This window comes from Haemorhous mexicanus, chromosome Z (assembly GCF_027477595.1).
Source record: "Haemorhous mexicanus isolate bHaeMex1 chromosome Z, bHaeMex1.pri, whole genome shotgun sequence".
Classification (NCBI taxonomy): domain Eukaryota; kingdom Metazoa; phylum Chordata; class Aves; order Passeriformes; family Fringillidae; genus Haemorhous; species Haemorhous mexicanus.
Genome location: NC_082381.1, coordinates 42,711,955 through 42,725,952, shown reverse-complemented (window position 1 = coordinate 42,725,952; position 13,998 = coordinate 42,711,955). Strand labels below are relative to the sequence as shown.

Genomic DNA, 13,998 nt, shown 5'->3' with positions numbered 1-13,998 from the left:
CTCAATCATATACGAAAAAGTCATGGCAGTCAGGCAAAGTCTCACATGGCTAGAGAAAAGGGAAACATCACACTTACAAAGACTAAATTAGTGCTTTTTATCAAGAAGATTATTGAAAATTGGCCTTCCTTCCCTCTTCAGATGGGCCTTGTGTTGGTCATGTACTTAAGAGTGTTCATGCCTTTGTGGGCAAGTAATTATTCATTCAGGTCTTCTAGAAACAGTGTGGTGCAATAAAAAAGAGACAGGAAGAGCAGTGTGGGTCAGCTAAGCAACCTATTGCAAGCATTAAAAACATGCATTCCCATGAAGTAAGCAGATGTAAGAGTGCAGTGGCAAGTGTAAAAGGCAAAAATTACCTAGATTACCTACATCTACTAGCCAGTGTTTTTTTTTTTCCTCTTCTGATGTAGCTGCAGCTTTCTTTTCTGTTTGTATTTACTGTAGTAGAAAGAGAATGCTTAGTTGTTCACAGAGGGAAAACATGACCTGTGAGTAATTTTTTGAGGTTTTTTTCTCTCTTCAGTCCAGTGCTATGTGCTTTTGTTCAGGAACAGGGTGTTTTAACCTGTATGTTGAGCATGTTTTAACCTGTATGTTTTTCACTTAATCCTTTCCAGATAACTCTTTAGTGATTACATCATTTCCGTTGCCTTGCCTGCCTCTTCTTTTTGCAGAGGCATTGTCTCAGTTTGTCTGTAGTTTTACAAACGCAGACTCGTCTGGTAACCTTTGTTGTTACTGTACTTTCTATATAAAATTCAAACTCTCAATTGATTTTGGAAGAAAATATATTTTCTTTAGTTTAGTTCTACTTTCTTTTGAATATTTTTTATATCGTCACAAGATTACAAAATGGCAAAATAACTCACTTAACTTGTTGTCAAAAGCAAAATAAAAAATAAATAAATTTGGCCTTATTTGTATTTTTATGCAGAATGGTTCTTTATTCTTTGCTTTTCTTCTGCACAATCTTGTGGTGAAACTGCATTAATTTGTCAGAGGAAAGAAAAGAGTAAGAAGTTGAAAGCAGACATGCAGTTTAATCTTGTGAGTTGTCAGCACTGTGCCTTCTCAGAAAAGCTGTATATCCAAAAATGTTCGAATCCTGGTGCAGAACAAATAAACTGCCCAAACACTTGTGGGTAACTTGGCAGTAGGAAAAGCAAGGAAGAAAAAAACCCACAATGTGTACCAACTTCTCCGTGTAGCACCTGTAAATATTTTAATTAGTAGACTTGCTGGACTGTGTTGACTTGCAGGTTTGGAAGTCAGAGATGCTGTCTATCAAAAGCTGTAATTTCCATGGCTTGTCAGTATAAAAAGAGTGGAGAAGGAAGGTAGACTCCTGAGAAGTCTTCGCGTGATATTAATATCTGTTGGATTAGAGACAAGACAGTACAGGAACTTGGATAGAATCCATCTACTAGCCAGCACAGGGAGCAGGCATACAGTTAGATGAACTGTGGGAGCATCTGCAGGAAATGGCCTGGCAATTTGATGAAAAAGCTTCCTTGCAGTCCTGTCTACTGCAGAGGTTTCCAAACTCTTATTTAGTAGGCATGCTTGCTAATTTAAGTTTTCAATCTTCTTTTTATTCCCTCTCTCTGGAAACTGGCTGGCTTATATTTTGGCAATTGTTTTGTAAGTGAGTTATTCCAGGTGTATTATTCTTTGTTCAGAAAGCAAAAAAAATAGCCAAGAAGATTACTCCTCAAATAAGTATGTTACTTGGTTTTAAAGAAAAAGTAAAAGAAGCATTTCTTCTGACTGGCCCAGCCAGTCTTCAAAAAGTTATTCCTGTAACAAGCTCTTAGAATGTTTGGGAGGGAAATGAGTGCTCTATCTTAACTAAACTGACATGTATGCTTTTAGTAATTCTTATTTTGCTCTTCTCCACTCTTCCCATTAGGTGGTTTGCAGCAACTCAGTTTGAACCTCTGGCAGCAAGGTCTGCTTTTCCATGCTTTGATGAACCAGCACTTAAAGCTACTTTTTTAATCAAGATCAAAAGGGATGAGAAACTTTCCACTCTGTCAAATATGCCAAAGGTACCTGCTTTTGTAGGGGAATTTTAGTAGAGCTGCTGCCTAGGTAATCCATTTCAGTGTTTGTGATTGTGTTTTTATTGCATTAATGTCCAGGGGATTTACCTGAGTGGGTAAGCTATAAACTATATGACTTTAAGCTGTATGATTTATCAACTGTTTTGTTCTCAAAGACTTGAACTTTGTAGAGAAAACACCTGTTCAATGCATTGCACAGTGTAGGATGTTACTGACAGTTGAATGATTGAAGGATTCTTGTTGAAATCAAATGAACTGTTATTTTAAAGGCTGTGTTGTTGGTGACATTGGTCTCAACAGCCCTTAAGGTTTGCTTTTGAGTTTTCTGTGTTTGCTGCTGCTGCACACGTGCAGAGTATTGGAGTACCTTCAGCAGTAGTTTGTGCAATTAGCACCAGTCTATGTGAAAGGTATGCCTGATCTTGAAGTATGTGCTTCTGTTCCTAAATGAGGGGAGCTGTGGTATGAACACAGACAGAGTCAGCTCCAGAATGTGAATGAGGAATCTGACATTCCTTCAGCTAGAATTTTTCAGATGAAATCTTTTAAGAGCTTATCTGAATTTTATGGTGATGTTTTATGCTCTTATGCCTTTTACAAACCTTTATGGAAGCCTAATTATTTACACAGATGAGAAAGACTAGCATTACCTTATCTGTGTCTGAACTAGGTGTTCTCTCATCAAAATATTACCACCATTTATCACCCAGCAGAAGCTCAATACTGACACTGGTCTAATCTGTAATGAGGAAATTATGCCTTTGGTGTTTCTGGTACATTTATGTACACTGTGCAGCTTGGGTTCCAGGAAGCTGTCTAAAGCTCAGGTGCTGATGCAGATGCCTTGTTTTTGAAAACCAAGCTAATAACTGCAACCTTATGAAATAGTATGTTTTCACGGTGTATGAACATTTATCTGGATTTGTAGTGATTCTTAGCAGTACAAGAAGAAATGAACTCGGGTGGACCGCTCTTCTGTTTTATGTAAAAAAGAAAGGGCACTCACTCACTCTCCTCTGCTCAGAGCTGGGCAAGTGGCTAAGGCATCTTTCAACAGCCTCCCAAGATCTTCATGTATAGAAAGTCAGTGGCGGTTCAGCCCTACTGCATACACCCACAGTTAGTTCCATCGGTCAGAGAAAGGTGCTAATTATGCCAAGGTTGTGGGTTAGAGCTCTGTTTTGGCCATTCACTTGGACTTGGATTCCGTGGGCTAGAATAAACTGCGTGTTTTGGGCCTGTAGAGCTACCTTTTGCGTTTTCGTGTGTCCTGGTTTTGGTTTGGGTGTGTTGTTTTTTTTTAATGAGGGTAACTAATTTTTAAACCAGTTTATCTGCAGCTGCAGCAGATTTTCTTAAATAGACTGTCACCTCCTTATGAAACAAAAGCTGTAATAAAGGCAGAAATTTATGAATTCACTAGAGAAATTAAAATATGGTGTTCTGCTCATACATAATGGTCAGATTAAATTATTATAGTGGTTATATCTTAAGGTTTAAAAACACATTTCTCTTTAAGGTTGACAGTTAAATTTTCAGTGACACTTAGATGTCAAAACATTGTTTGGTTTCAAATGGTCTTGTTTAAGGTTATTTTTGCTGTTTTTTAAATGTTTGTGGGTTCTGAAAACAAAATCATATATGAAGTTTCAGAATTTATAAACTGCCATCTCTCTTTCCAGACCTTTAGTATTCTGCACTACAGTGGTTTTAAAAATTTTTCTTTGTTCTTTTGGTATTTCATGTTTGTGAAGGAATACATAGAAAAGTACTTAAAGGCATATAGCCTGCTTTTCTAGGACTAGTATTAAAGAAAACTACACAGAAAGTAAGTTGAGGTACGGTACAGTATCTTACTTCTATATGGTTTCTTACTGTGTACTCAGAAAACTGGGAAGACAGTCACTTTTGTCAGTGTATTTTTAAGCTAGGCATCTTTTTGCTTTGAAGTAACTGAAATCTTAGGTTTTCCTCAGTTTTTGAAATGCAGTCTCTTTTGATCTATAAAAGTGCATCTGAGAAATATTTTGTTCAATTTTAAATTAGTAAGTATGTCTATTTACCTAGGTTTGCTGAGTCTTCCGTAAAAAGACAGACACTTAACTGAGGTAACACCAGTATTTTTAGTAGTCTATGCTGAACCTTGCCCCTGGTCTAGCCTGACGCTCTCTTGAATCAATGCTGATCTATATGTTGACTTTATATTATTCTGGAACTTTAAATGCAATCCAGGTTAAGTCAGTTTCTCCAACAGAGTAGTTGTTTGGTAATACTACATAATAAAACTTGACAAATAATTTTTGTATGTATAAGTGTAAATGTTTCATGTCTTCTTAAACTTGTTACATTTTTATAAGTATCATCAATCCCTCTGAAATATAACAAAAATATAAAGATGTTATGTAAGTGTGCCTATAAACTATTTGTAGCATAAAATAATTATTTAACATTGATTTATTGTTTGTCATAGTGTTCTTTTGTCTGCAGTAATAATACTTCATTTCCCCTGCAGAAAGCCACTACACCTGTGACAAATGGAATTGTTCAGGATGAGTTTTTTGTGAGTTTGAAGATGAGCACCTATCTAGTAGCTTTTGTTGTTGCAGACTTGAAAAACATCAGCAGGGAAACTAATGGGACTCTGGTAAGTGTTTGTTTCACTTTAAGTTCTTCTTCACTCTTCCCAAGCTGACCAGGCTACTAAACAAAACAAAAAGATCCCCAAACCAAAAAGCAAACTCTGACTCTTTTAAATTTATTTGTCTTCTTGGTTTCATTATGTTCATCATAGGTAGGGGACAAAAGCCATATGCTATAAAGTGGACTGAAGTGATACTATACTGAATACACTTTTACAACAAGGGACTCTGCATCATGTCTTATTAAAACCCGGAATTTACAAAATGTAAAATTCATAAGAGCTTCCAGAGCTGGCAGCTTTAAACTCTTCTTTTCAGTGCATCATCTGTGAACAGTAATGTCACACAAATCAGGAGTTCTTCTGAGGATGTAAAGAAATGTGACAAGTTTCTGGGAACACCTACACATGGTTTCAAGCAGTGCCACAAGAATTTTCTGTACCTGCCAAGATAACATATCTGAAAGTCTCATGCACTACAGTAAAGCAAACTTAGGTTGACTTTAAATCTGCATTTAGTCACTTAAATACAATTATTTAATTTTGCTTTTTCAGAGGTTCCAAATATCAAAGAGTGCGTCTTGCTTGAGCTTTGTCCTTTGCAAGGGTATGGCCTATTACTATAATGTGTGCAGTTAGAGAAACTAAAGAATTAATGTGGTAATATTAGTAGATGCTCCTTAATCTTATTTTAGAAAGTGGAGAAGTTTTGAGTAGGCAACGACTTTCATGACTCATTAGCAGAAACTGCCCCTCTGTGGTGAAATGTCAGAAGTGCCTATGTACCAAGAAAAAGCCAGAGAGAATAGTGCTAGTAGCTTTGTAGAAGGAGAAGCTCTCTCTTTAATCCAATAAATAAACACAAGTAAAGATGCAAGACAGGCTTTGATTCTGATCTAGACAAGTATTTCTAATGAAAGATGAATAGAACAGATTGTTACGCTCTTTCTTTTTTGTCTTGTGGCTTTTATTCAGGTCTGTATTTGAACTGTACACTGGTAAAACTGTACAGTTCTCTGAGGCAGGTAACTGTACAGTTCTCTGAGGCAGATAACTTTTTTAACTTAATTAGAATACTTCTTACTTATCTTTAATTTATTATTTTTAATTTCTTCATTTAAAAAAAAATAGTATTTTAATCTTATTAAGAGTATTTGCTGCCTTGAAGGGAGAAAGCATAAGAATACCAAGTAAGGCCAGAGTTGTAGTAGGTCTAAAGTAGTCTCATCAGTGTCCCGCAGGCCAAGGAAGTGAGTAAAAAGGAAGCATATATTATCATTTCCCAGGAAATACAGACTCAGAATGCTTCCAGCTATATGTGGTTGGGAGATCCAAAGAATTTGAGCTTCACACCGAAGAAGTTTATTGTCATGAGAGTTTTAAGATAGTACAGAGTTGAAGTAAAGTTGCTTCATGCTTATAGTTTTGCACTCCAGGAACACTAGACTGGATTCTTATTTATATGTGCTTCATTTAAACTCAGAAGTTAAAAGGTAACCTTTTCCATCTGTTTGAAATGTCATTTGTTGAACTAATTTATAGCACAGGAAAAGCAGCTCCTTTTTTGTGGAACTGGAATATGGTTGTCCACATATTTCTTTGTGTAGGAAGGGGTGTCCTAAACATGAATGTACTTGTAACCTAATCAAAAATACTTTCGTGGTACAGACAATTGAACATAAATAGGGGGAGATTGTAACCTCTCAATTTTTATATACATGCTTCTTACATCATGTCTAATGTGGCCATACCTTAGATAGGGATGAGGTTTATGCCAGTTTTTTTTTGAGAGAGAGAATTTCTTGCAGATTATACTACTGCTGTCATACTATAAATGCTGTCATAAACTAAAGATTGGTTGGAGGTGTACAGGGAGGGTCACTTAATAACGCATGAGGGATTTTAAAATTGTGTCATGTAGACCCTTCTTGGACACATTCCTTAAAGTCGTCATCCTTGAATTGTTCTTGCATACACACAGGACAGTGTCCCTGTATTTTCACCTGTTAATAGGCTCTAGTAAGAAAAATCAGCTTTTTATGAGCAGCTTCATAACTATATGTAATTTGTGTATGTACTTGCAAAAACGTGTCTCATCTGTTTCAGGACCTCCTGCCAGCTCCTCCTTCAATTCTAAATCTTTTGTAGCTATAAGTTTCAAAATATTCTCTTCTTTGTTTGGACTAGGTATCTGTCTATGCCATACCGCAGCATCTAAACCAAGTTGGTTACGCCCTAGACACAGCAGTGAAGCTTCTGGAATTTTACCAAAAATACTTTTTTATGAAATACCCTCTTGAAAAATTAGGTAAGTTGTTTAGGACTTTTTTTTTTTTTGTTAAAAAAAACAAAAACCAGAAGAAGCTCTGATCTTAACATGCAAGGGAATTTTAATTTTTAAAAAAAGTATTACAATTATTAAATAAATCAAAAAACTAAATATATGTTTGTCTGACTGCAAGTATTGAGTCCCAAGTTGGAAAGCTTTTGTGAGAATTTGGAGACAGATTGCTTATATTTTTACATAAATTTACACAGAATAATTTCTTTGGTGTTACTCAGCTTAGTAGTGAGGAAATTCTCAATCTGTGAATCATGTTCACAACTGCAAGATCTGCAGCCTGACTCTTCTACATGCATTAGTTTGACTGGAAAGACAGTGAAATGCAGTCTTCTAAGACACTACTTTTCAGTAGTGTACTTTTCAGGTCATCTCATTTCCATGCTACTTTTGCTCATGCAGCATCCATAGGCATAGTCTTGTTGTTTGTGTCAGAGTACTGCTAGAGAAACATCATTATAAATCTGTGGGGCTTCTGTACTTGAGATTTAAGTGAATGTCCACACTGCAGGGTTTAAATAATTAATTTTTTAATGATTGTATCGTATAATATGTATGCTTGAAAGATAGGATTGGTTTAACTAGTAATTTTCAAAATCTTCTTTCAAATATTTTGCAGATCTGATAGCAATTCCTGATTTTCAGTCTGGTGCAATGGAAAACTGGGGCTTGATCACCTTCCGAGAAACAGCACTCTTATTTGACAATAGTACTTCTTCAGCGAGGGATAAAAAGCTAATAACTGCAGTGATAGCACATGAGCTTGCCCATCAGGTACTAGTCTGGGAAGATTATTTTTTTCATTTTTAATTTCTTTGTTTTTTAAGTGAAATTCTATTCTGTCCTTAAATTCACCCCTCCCTCACTGTGACTGGGTAGTGTATTGTATCTGTTTAGAAAACCTGCAGGTGTATTTTCTACAGCACAACGGGCAGAGTTCAACTCTTATGCCATGCTTAAGAGTTGTTGCTGCAAAGGTTTTACTGTGGTTTTGACTGACCATCATTTTACCTTACCTTCATTTTAGATAAGGCAGTGGATGGATGGAGTACTTCTCATTTGATTTTAATTCCAAGAAAATAATGATGGTTTTGGTCTTTCTTAGTGGTTTGGCAATCTAGTAACTATGGAATGGTGGAATGATCTCTGGCTGAATGAGGGATTTGCCACGTTCATGGAATACTTTGCCATGGAGCAGATTTTTCCAGAATTACGTTCAGTAAGTAATTTCTATAGTTACATTTACAGTGCCTTCACTAAAAGATGTTTTTAGTGCTGCCTATAAATGATTGATACTTATAACTGATATTAAAATTAATTTTGGGCACCATTGAGATCATGTGTCTCTGCTTTGGCATTTTGTTATATTGGAAGTGGCTTTGAGGATGGTACATTGTTCCTGTGGGTTTTAAAATTTTTTCTTTTTTTTTGGTAGTAATCTACCAAAAAAGGCGGTCTACTGTGTTTTGTGAAGGTTAAAGTATTCTGTGCAAAATAGCAGGTGTTAAACATGTAGATGTCTATATACCAAATTATAACTTAAAATCTTTCTAGAAGAAGTGCAGACATGTTGTTGAACAAGTTTGTCTACTTCTGCTTTTCCTAATAGACCTGAGAAGCTTTAGGTTATTAAATACGCCTGAGATTGCAAGTGCACGAAAGAAACACAGTCCCCAGTTATGGTATAACCACATTTATTAAGTGTGCGTAGCTTTTATAATATTTCATCATTTGATTAGAACAGCGTGAGCCTGGAACGCCAATAGTATAATTGTTAATAAACTTGCTAACCAATAATTCAATTCCCTAATAGCAACATCAGACTTTTCTCGTAAAGATAAATGCTTATATAATAGTTCTTTCTGCAAACTACTGTGCACCTGCTACTTGTTGCATTTTTAAAAACTTTGTTATATCTCTTCTGCCTTGGCTGAATAGTCTTTTCTTTCTAACTAAATGCTCTTTGTTATAAGTTCCCTTTGTTTTCTTTCCCTACATGAAGTAACTCCTGCCTTCCCATCATCGTGGTACTTGCTTGTGTCTTTCTGAATCAGATTGAATTTCACAAGTGAGCAGATCTGGCATAAAAATATCAAATGGTCCACCACAAAGGATTCTGATAGCATTGAGTTACACTTAATACAAAGCACTACTCCCACAGGCACTTCTGTTTACATATATGGCTGAAGGATAGAATCTTTCTGACATAATAATGTAGCGATTATTTACTAACTCACTCAAGTACTAAGTGACTTAGCATTTCAGACACTGGAAAACATGATGGATTCAAATATCCAATGAAAGGATATCAGTTGCTGCTATAAAACTTTCTTGTCACTGGGAATGACAGGCAGATAAACAAAGGTTAGTGGAAAAGTACAGGGTAGTGGAGAGACTAATTTTTCATTCTGGATAGAGATAGCTCCAAGGAGAGGACATACCTGAGCCCTGAAATCAACTTTTAGGAGTGTTTACCTGATTTGCCTTAGTCATGGGATTAAACACCTTATTTGTACTGACTGTTTCCTGCCTGATAGTGTTCTTCTCAGTATTTTGGAGAAGTGTGAGTTTGAGTTCTTAAATCTCTCTTATTAGTATGAAAAACTTGAGTTGTTACCCTGGTCCAGCTGAATTCTTTTGCAGCACTGGTTGTTTCAAAACTTCTTCATTTGGCTTAGCTTGGTTGTTCAGTTGAATTGTCACCAAAAGTATGTAGCCATTCTGCTTGTTGGGTGCATATATGCTGAGGGTGGGACACAAAAGTGGTGTCCTTTTTTAACAAGGACACATCTAACATCTGTGTACTTCATTCCAAAAGCTGTTTGACAAGCTGCCTTGATGAATATCTCATTTCATTGTTTGATGGTCCCAGAATGTGTTTTGGTGAAAATAAAATACTTTCCCTAGAACTTCTCCATTCAAGAATAGCCATAGCATTTTAAACTTTAACAGTTATTTTTATTGAATTTTACAAAAGGTTTTTGTGGGTTTGTTTTGTTGTTGTTATTGTTGGGGGTTTTGGGGTTTTTTAAACTCTCTACTGTATAGAGAATTGTTTGCTTGCCTTGATGAAATGAAATGGAAACATACTGGTATGATCAGCTTCTTTTCAGTGTATGGGGTTTTGTTCTCCTACCAATGTATTAAGTTCTAATATCCTCATTCTAGAAGAAAAGAAGTAAAGAGATTTTGGTAATCAGTAGATAAAATGCTGTTTACATTTTTACCAAACATTGCTATAATGAATAATTTCTCTAGCCTTCATGACATAAAAGTCATATTTTTATATTCCCTACCTCCTGTAAATGAACTGAAAACAGTGGCGAAATTGAATATGAAATTTGACACACACTTATTTAGAAGGTGCATTTTTGTCTAGTGCCATTGACACACTTGCTTGAGACAGGGGCTTAAAGGTTTGCGTAATGATTCAAACTCGAAAATGAGATTCCATTGCTAAAATGTGGGAGGGAAATAGCTTTTATAAATTATATCCTGACGATTATTTTGCTGCCTAGAGCAATGGAGGAGCAAAGCAGAGACAACATTTACTTTTCTGCTTAACATGTGCATTTCAGCTTCCTAAACAGCTAAAAATGTTTCTCTTCCAGGATGAAGATTTCCTTACTTTAATTTTCAAGGCTATGATGAAGGATGCCTTGAATTCTTCACATCCAGTCTCTTCTTCTGTTCAGTCTTCAGAGCAAATTGAAGAAATGTTTGATGCTCTTTCTTACATCAAGGTAACTGTAAAAATATACCAAAATATTTGGAAAGTGATACATTAGTAATTGAAAATATGAATGTGGAATCACAAGTAAATAGGCATGTATTGACAGACCTTTGGAGGTTATTTACACCTAACTCAAACAATGCAGGATTTCTCAATAATGTTTTTGAGCATCTATGTAGCATTTAATTAGGAAAATATTATGTATATGTATTTGTTGCCTTACTTGCCATCTTGTTCAGTGCTTGACCACAAAATATAATACTCATGAAGATGTAAGAGGGAACCAATAGATGAAGCAACATAACCAGTTAGGCATATATTCTTCTGGTAGCAGACTGTTACAAGTGATTAAAAAAAGAGTGAAAACAAAACACCACAGTAATAACTCAATCTTATACGCTCTCTGGTTTAAAAAAACTCAAGTATTTTAGAGATATCCTGAACTGGAAGCTTGCTTCTGAATGCAAATTACTTTACTGCATGTTTTTTGTGTCTGAAACTTGATTATTTCTAATGTCTAGTGAGAGTTGTGTGTGAGGCTTATGTTATTAAAGTATCTCAGTGCCTTGCTTAAAAATGCATGAGAGAAGAAATACCTGTATTTACAAAATTTTTATTCACGCTGTCTCAGGTTTTAGATACCAGGTTTTAGTAGATAACAGAGTTTATAAAAGGAGGAAAGCCTTTTCTTTGTTTATTATGGATTAGCTGGCATTTTTTTCCGTCACTGTCTTGTACTTTCATCTAATTAGAAATCATGGGGACAGCTATTTTCTGCTAGAAAACAATCAAGTACTGCATCTTCCTCTGCTCAGTGGAATGCAGTTCCCATGACAGTCTTGGTTTGTTTCCTCTGACTTCCTTTTGCAAGTCTCAACGGGTCGACATGTCTTGTCTGGCATCCTTGAATAGTCTGGGATGCCAAACAGACTTACGGGAGTGATGTGCTTCCATTTATTTTGGACTCTACTCTCTCAGCTGCAAGAACAGATATCTATGATTTTCAGGTTAACTTGGTTGCCAGATGAATTTGGATTCTCTCCTTTTATCAAAAGGCATGGCTGTTGTTTCATGCTTCAGAGGTGCTGTCTCAAGTAATTCCCTTTTTGGTGAGCTTCTGGAAGCTATGCATTTGGCACAATCATGTTTGTAACCAACTAACTTTAGAGATACAAATTCTGACAATCTTTGATTGAAACTTCTCTATATAATTTTAATGGAAAAGTTTCCTAAGGGATTGGATTGACGTTTCAGTCAATTAGTATAACATTGTATTTGGAGAATTATTTTATTACTTCATTGCTGCTAATAAGTATGTGCACATTTTGAATAGAATTGTACTAACATACACCTTTAAGAGCTGAACAAAAGAGGTTTTGCACGTTGTCAGAAATAGTGTTTTTGTTGATGGTTTCTATGTTTCAGAGGATTTCATTGCATAGCTTTTCATTCATGCATGAAGTTCTTATATTACACTATTGTTGTCCTTATAGCTTAGATTGAGTTCTTTGCGATTCACGTGAGAAGACACCTGCAGTGTAGTCCCCAATAGGCACAGGGTTGTCTGTTTCTGAACTGTACAGCGTAATTTGTTTTACTGGTCTACCAACTGACACAGATTAGGAGGTGACCTCTGCATTGTACTGTCTGGAACAGAAATAATTGTACAATATTATTTTTAGTGTGACTGTTTTGCAGACTGTCAGTAAACCTAACACCCATGTGTGGGACAAGATCTACCTGGAAGGATATGACAGTAGGAAAAAAAAAAAGAAGAGCTGTAGGTCAAGTAGAGATGCATACAGGAGAGGAAATTGTGGCCATATTATTAAAAACTGTAGTAAGGGCTATTCCTGACATTTGATGAGTAGTGAATAACCAGGCAGCCTTCAGTTTCAGATAAGATGTTACTCACATTCCATAACTTGAGACCGGAATGTGTGAGAACAATGCATTATCTCTCTAAAATCTTCTCCTTTTCTTCTTGTTTCTTTCCTAGAAATAGTACCAAAAATGTAAAGTGTACCTTACCTATTCTTGACCTATGGCTGCTCCTCTGTGTTCAGTTCTACAGTATGAAAGTGGTCAGGCAATTTCCTTATTGGTGGCTTTCACATGGAAACATTCACAGCCCTTTTGATACTAAAACTATACTTTCATTTTTTTCTGTACAAGACATGGCTGTATTTAAACACATCAAAACGTACTTGTTCTTCTCTAGTCAATTCCAGCCTACCAAGTGTATCTTACATTTTTCCTGTATTTTTAGGTTTTCGATATAAGTGCCCATCATATGACTGTTAAACACTGACTCACAAGTGCAGTTCTGTACCATACAGATGAGTATTGATAATGTAAAATGGCAGCCAGCAGAAACATATCAGTAAGAAGGCAATATTTTTCAGATGATATTGATTGGATAAAATGTCAAATTCTACTAGTCCATTTTATAATTGTAGTTTGAGCCTTTAAAATATTTTTTTTTCCAAAGCAGCTGGAAAAAATTTTCAAACTACATTAGCCTTTTCTGTAACTGTATTTGGAGTTTATGAAATAGTAAAAGAATATTTTCCCAAGGAAACTGCGTGTAAAGGTAATTATTTGAAGGATATTATTTGCAATAAAATCTGCTAGCTTCCGACTTACTCCTGTACTGTGAAAGAGCTATAATATGCATATGCTTAAAAAAGTTCTGTAACTTAAATTTAGTGATTAATTTTCTATTTTTTTTCTACCTAAAGGGGGCTTCACTTCTTTTGATGCTGAAACATTATCTCACTAAGGATGTTTTCCAAGCTGGCATTGAGGTATACTTGCATAATCACAGCTATGGAACTGCCCAGAGTGATGACCTGTGGGACAGCATGAATGAGGTATCTGTCTTGGACACACTGTTCTTCCTTTCTTTTTTTTTTTTTTTTTTTTTTTTTTTTTTTTTTTTTTTCCTCCACTTCTCTAAGAGTATCATAGGTTTTATTTATTTCCTTGTTGATTAAAAAGGTAGGATAATGGACTGCAGGTAAGTACTCTGAATTTTTTGCTCATCTTACTCCAAAGTTCTTTCATATAGATAGGAAGATTACTGAAGCTTCTAGGGCTACATTGCATACCATCCCAGAAAAGCGCTATGAGTGAGTATGTACTGCCCTGCATGTACATCCAGAATAGACATATCCTCTCTACAATTACATGGGTAGTGTGTTAAGACCAGAATGCAAGT

The 13,998-nt window shown here is 35.7% G+C and overlaps 1 protein-coding gene across 3 annotated transcripts in view; it reads left to right on the top strand.

Moving 5' to 3' along the window:
* LNPEP (leucyl and cystinyl aminopeptidase) overlaps positions 1-13,998 on the top strand; it is a 49,684-nt gene that overhangs the window by 24,290 nt on the left and 11,396 nt on the right. For all 3 annotated transcript variants that reach the window (XM_059873919.1, XM_059873921.1, XM_059873920.1), the window contains 7 exons: positions 1,913-2,051; positions 4,579-4,710; positions 6,892-7,012; positions 7,665-7,819; positions 8,151-8,264; positions 10,657-10,788; positions 13,520-13,651. In XM_059873919.1, coding sequence (XP_059729902.1) covers positions 1,913-2,051; positions 4,579-4,710; positions 6,892-7,012; positions 7,665-7,819; positions 8,151-8,264; positions 10,657-10,788; positions 13,520-13,651 — 925 coding nt within the window. The remainder of the gene's footprint in view (positions 1-1,912; positions 2,052-4,578; positions 4,711-6,891; positions 7,013-7,664; positions 7,820-8,150; positions 8,265-10,656; positions 10,789-13,519; positions 13,652-13,998) is intronic.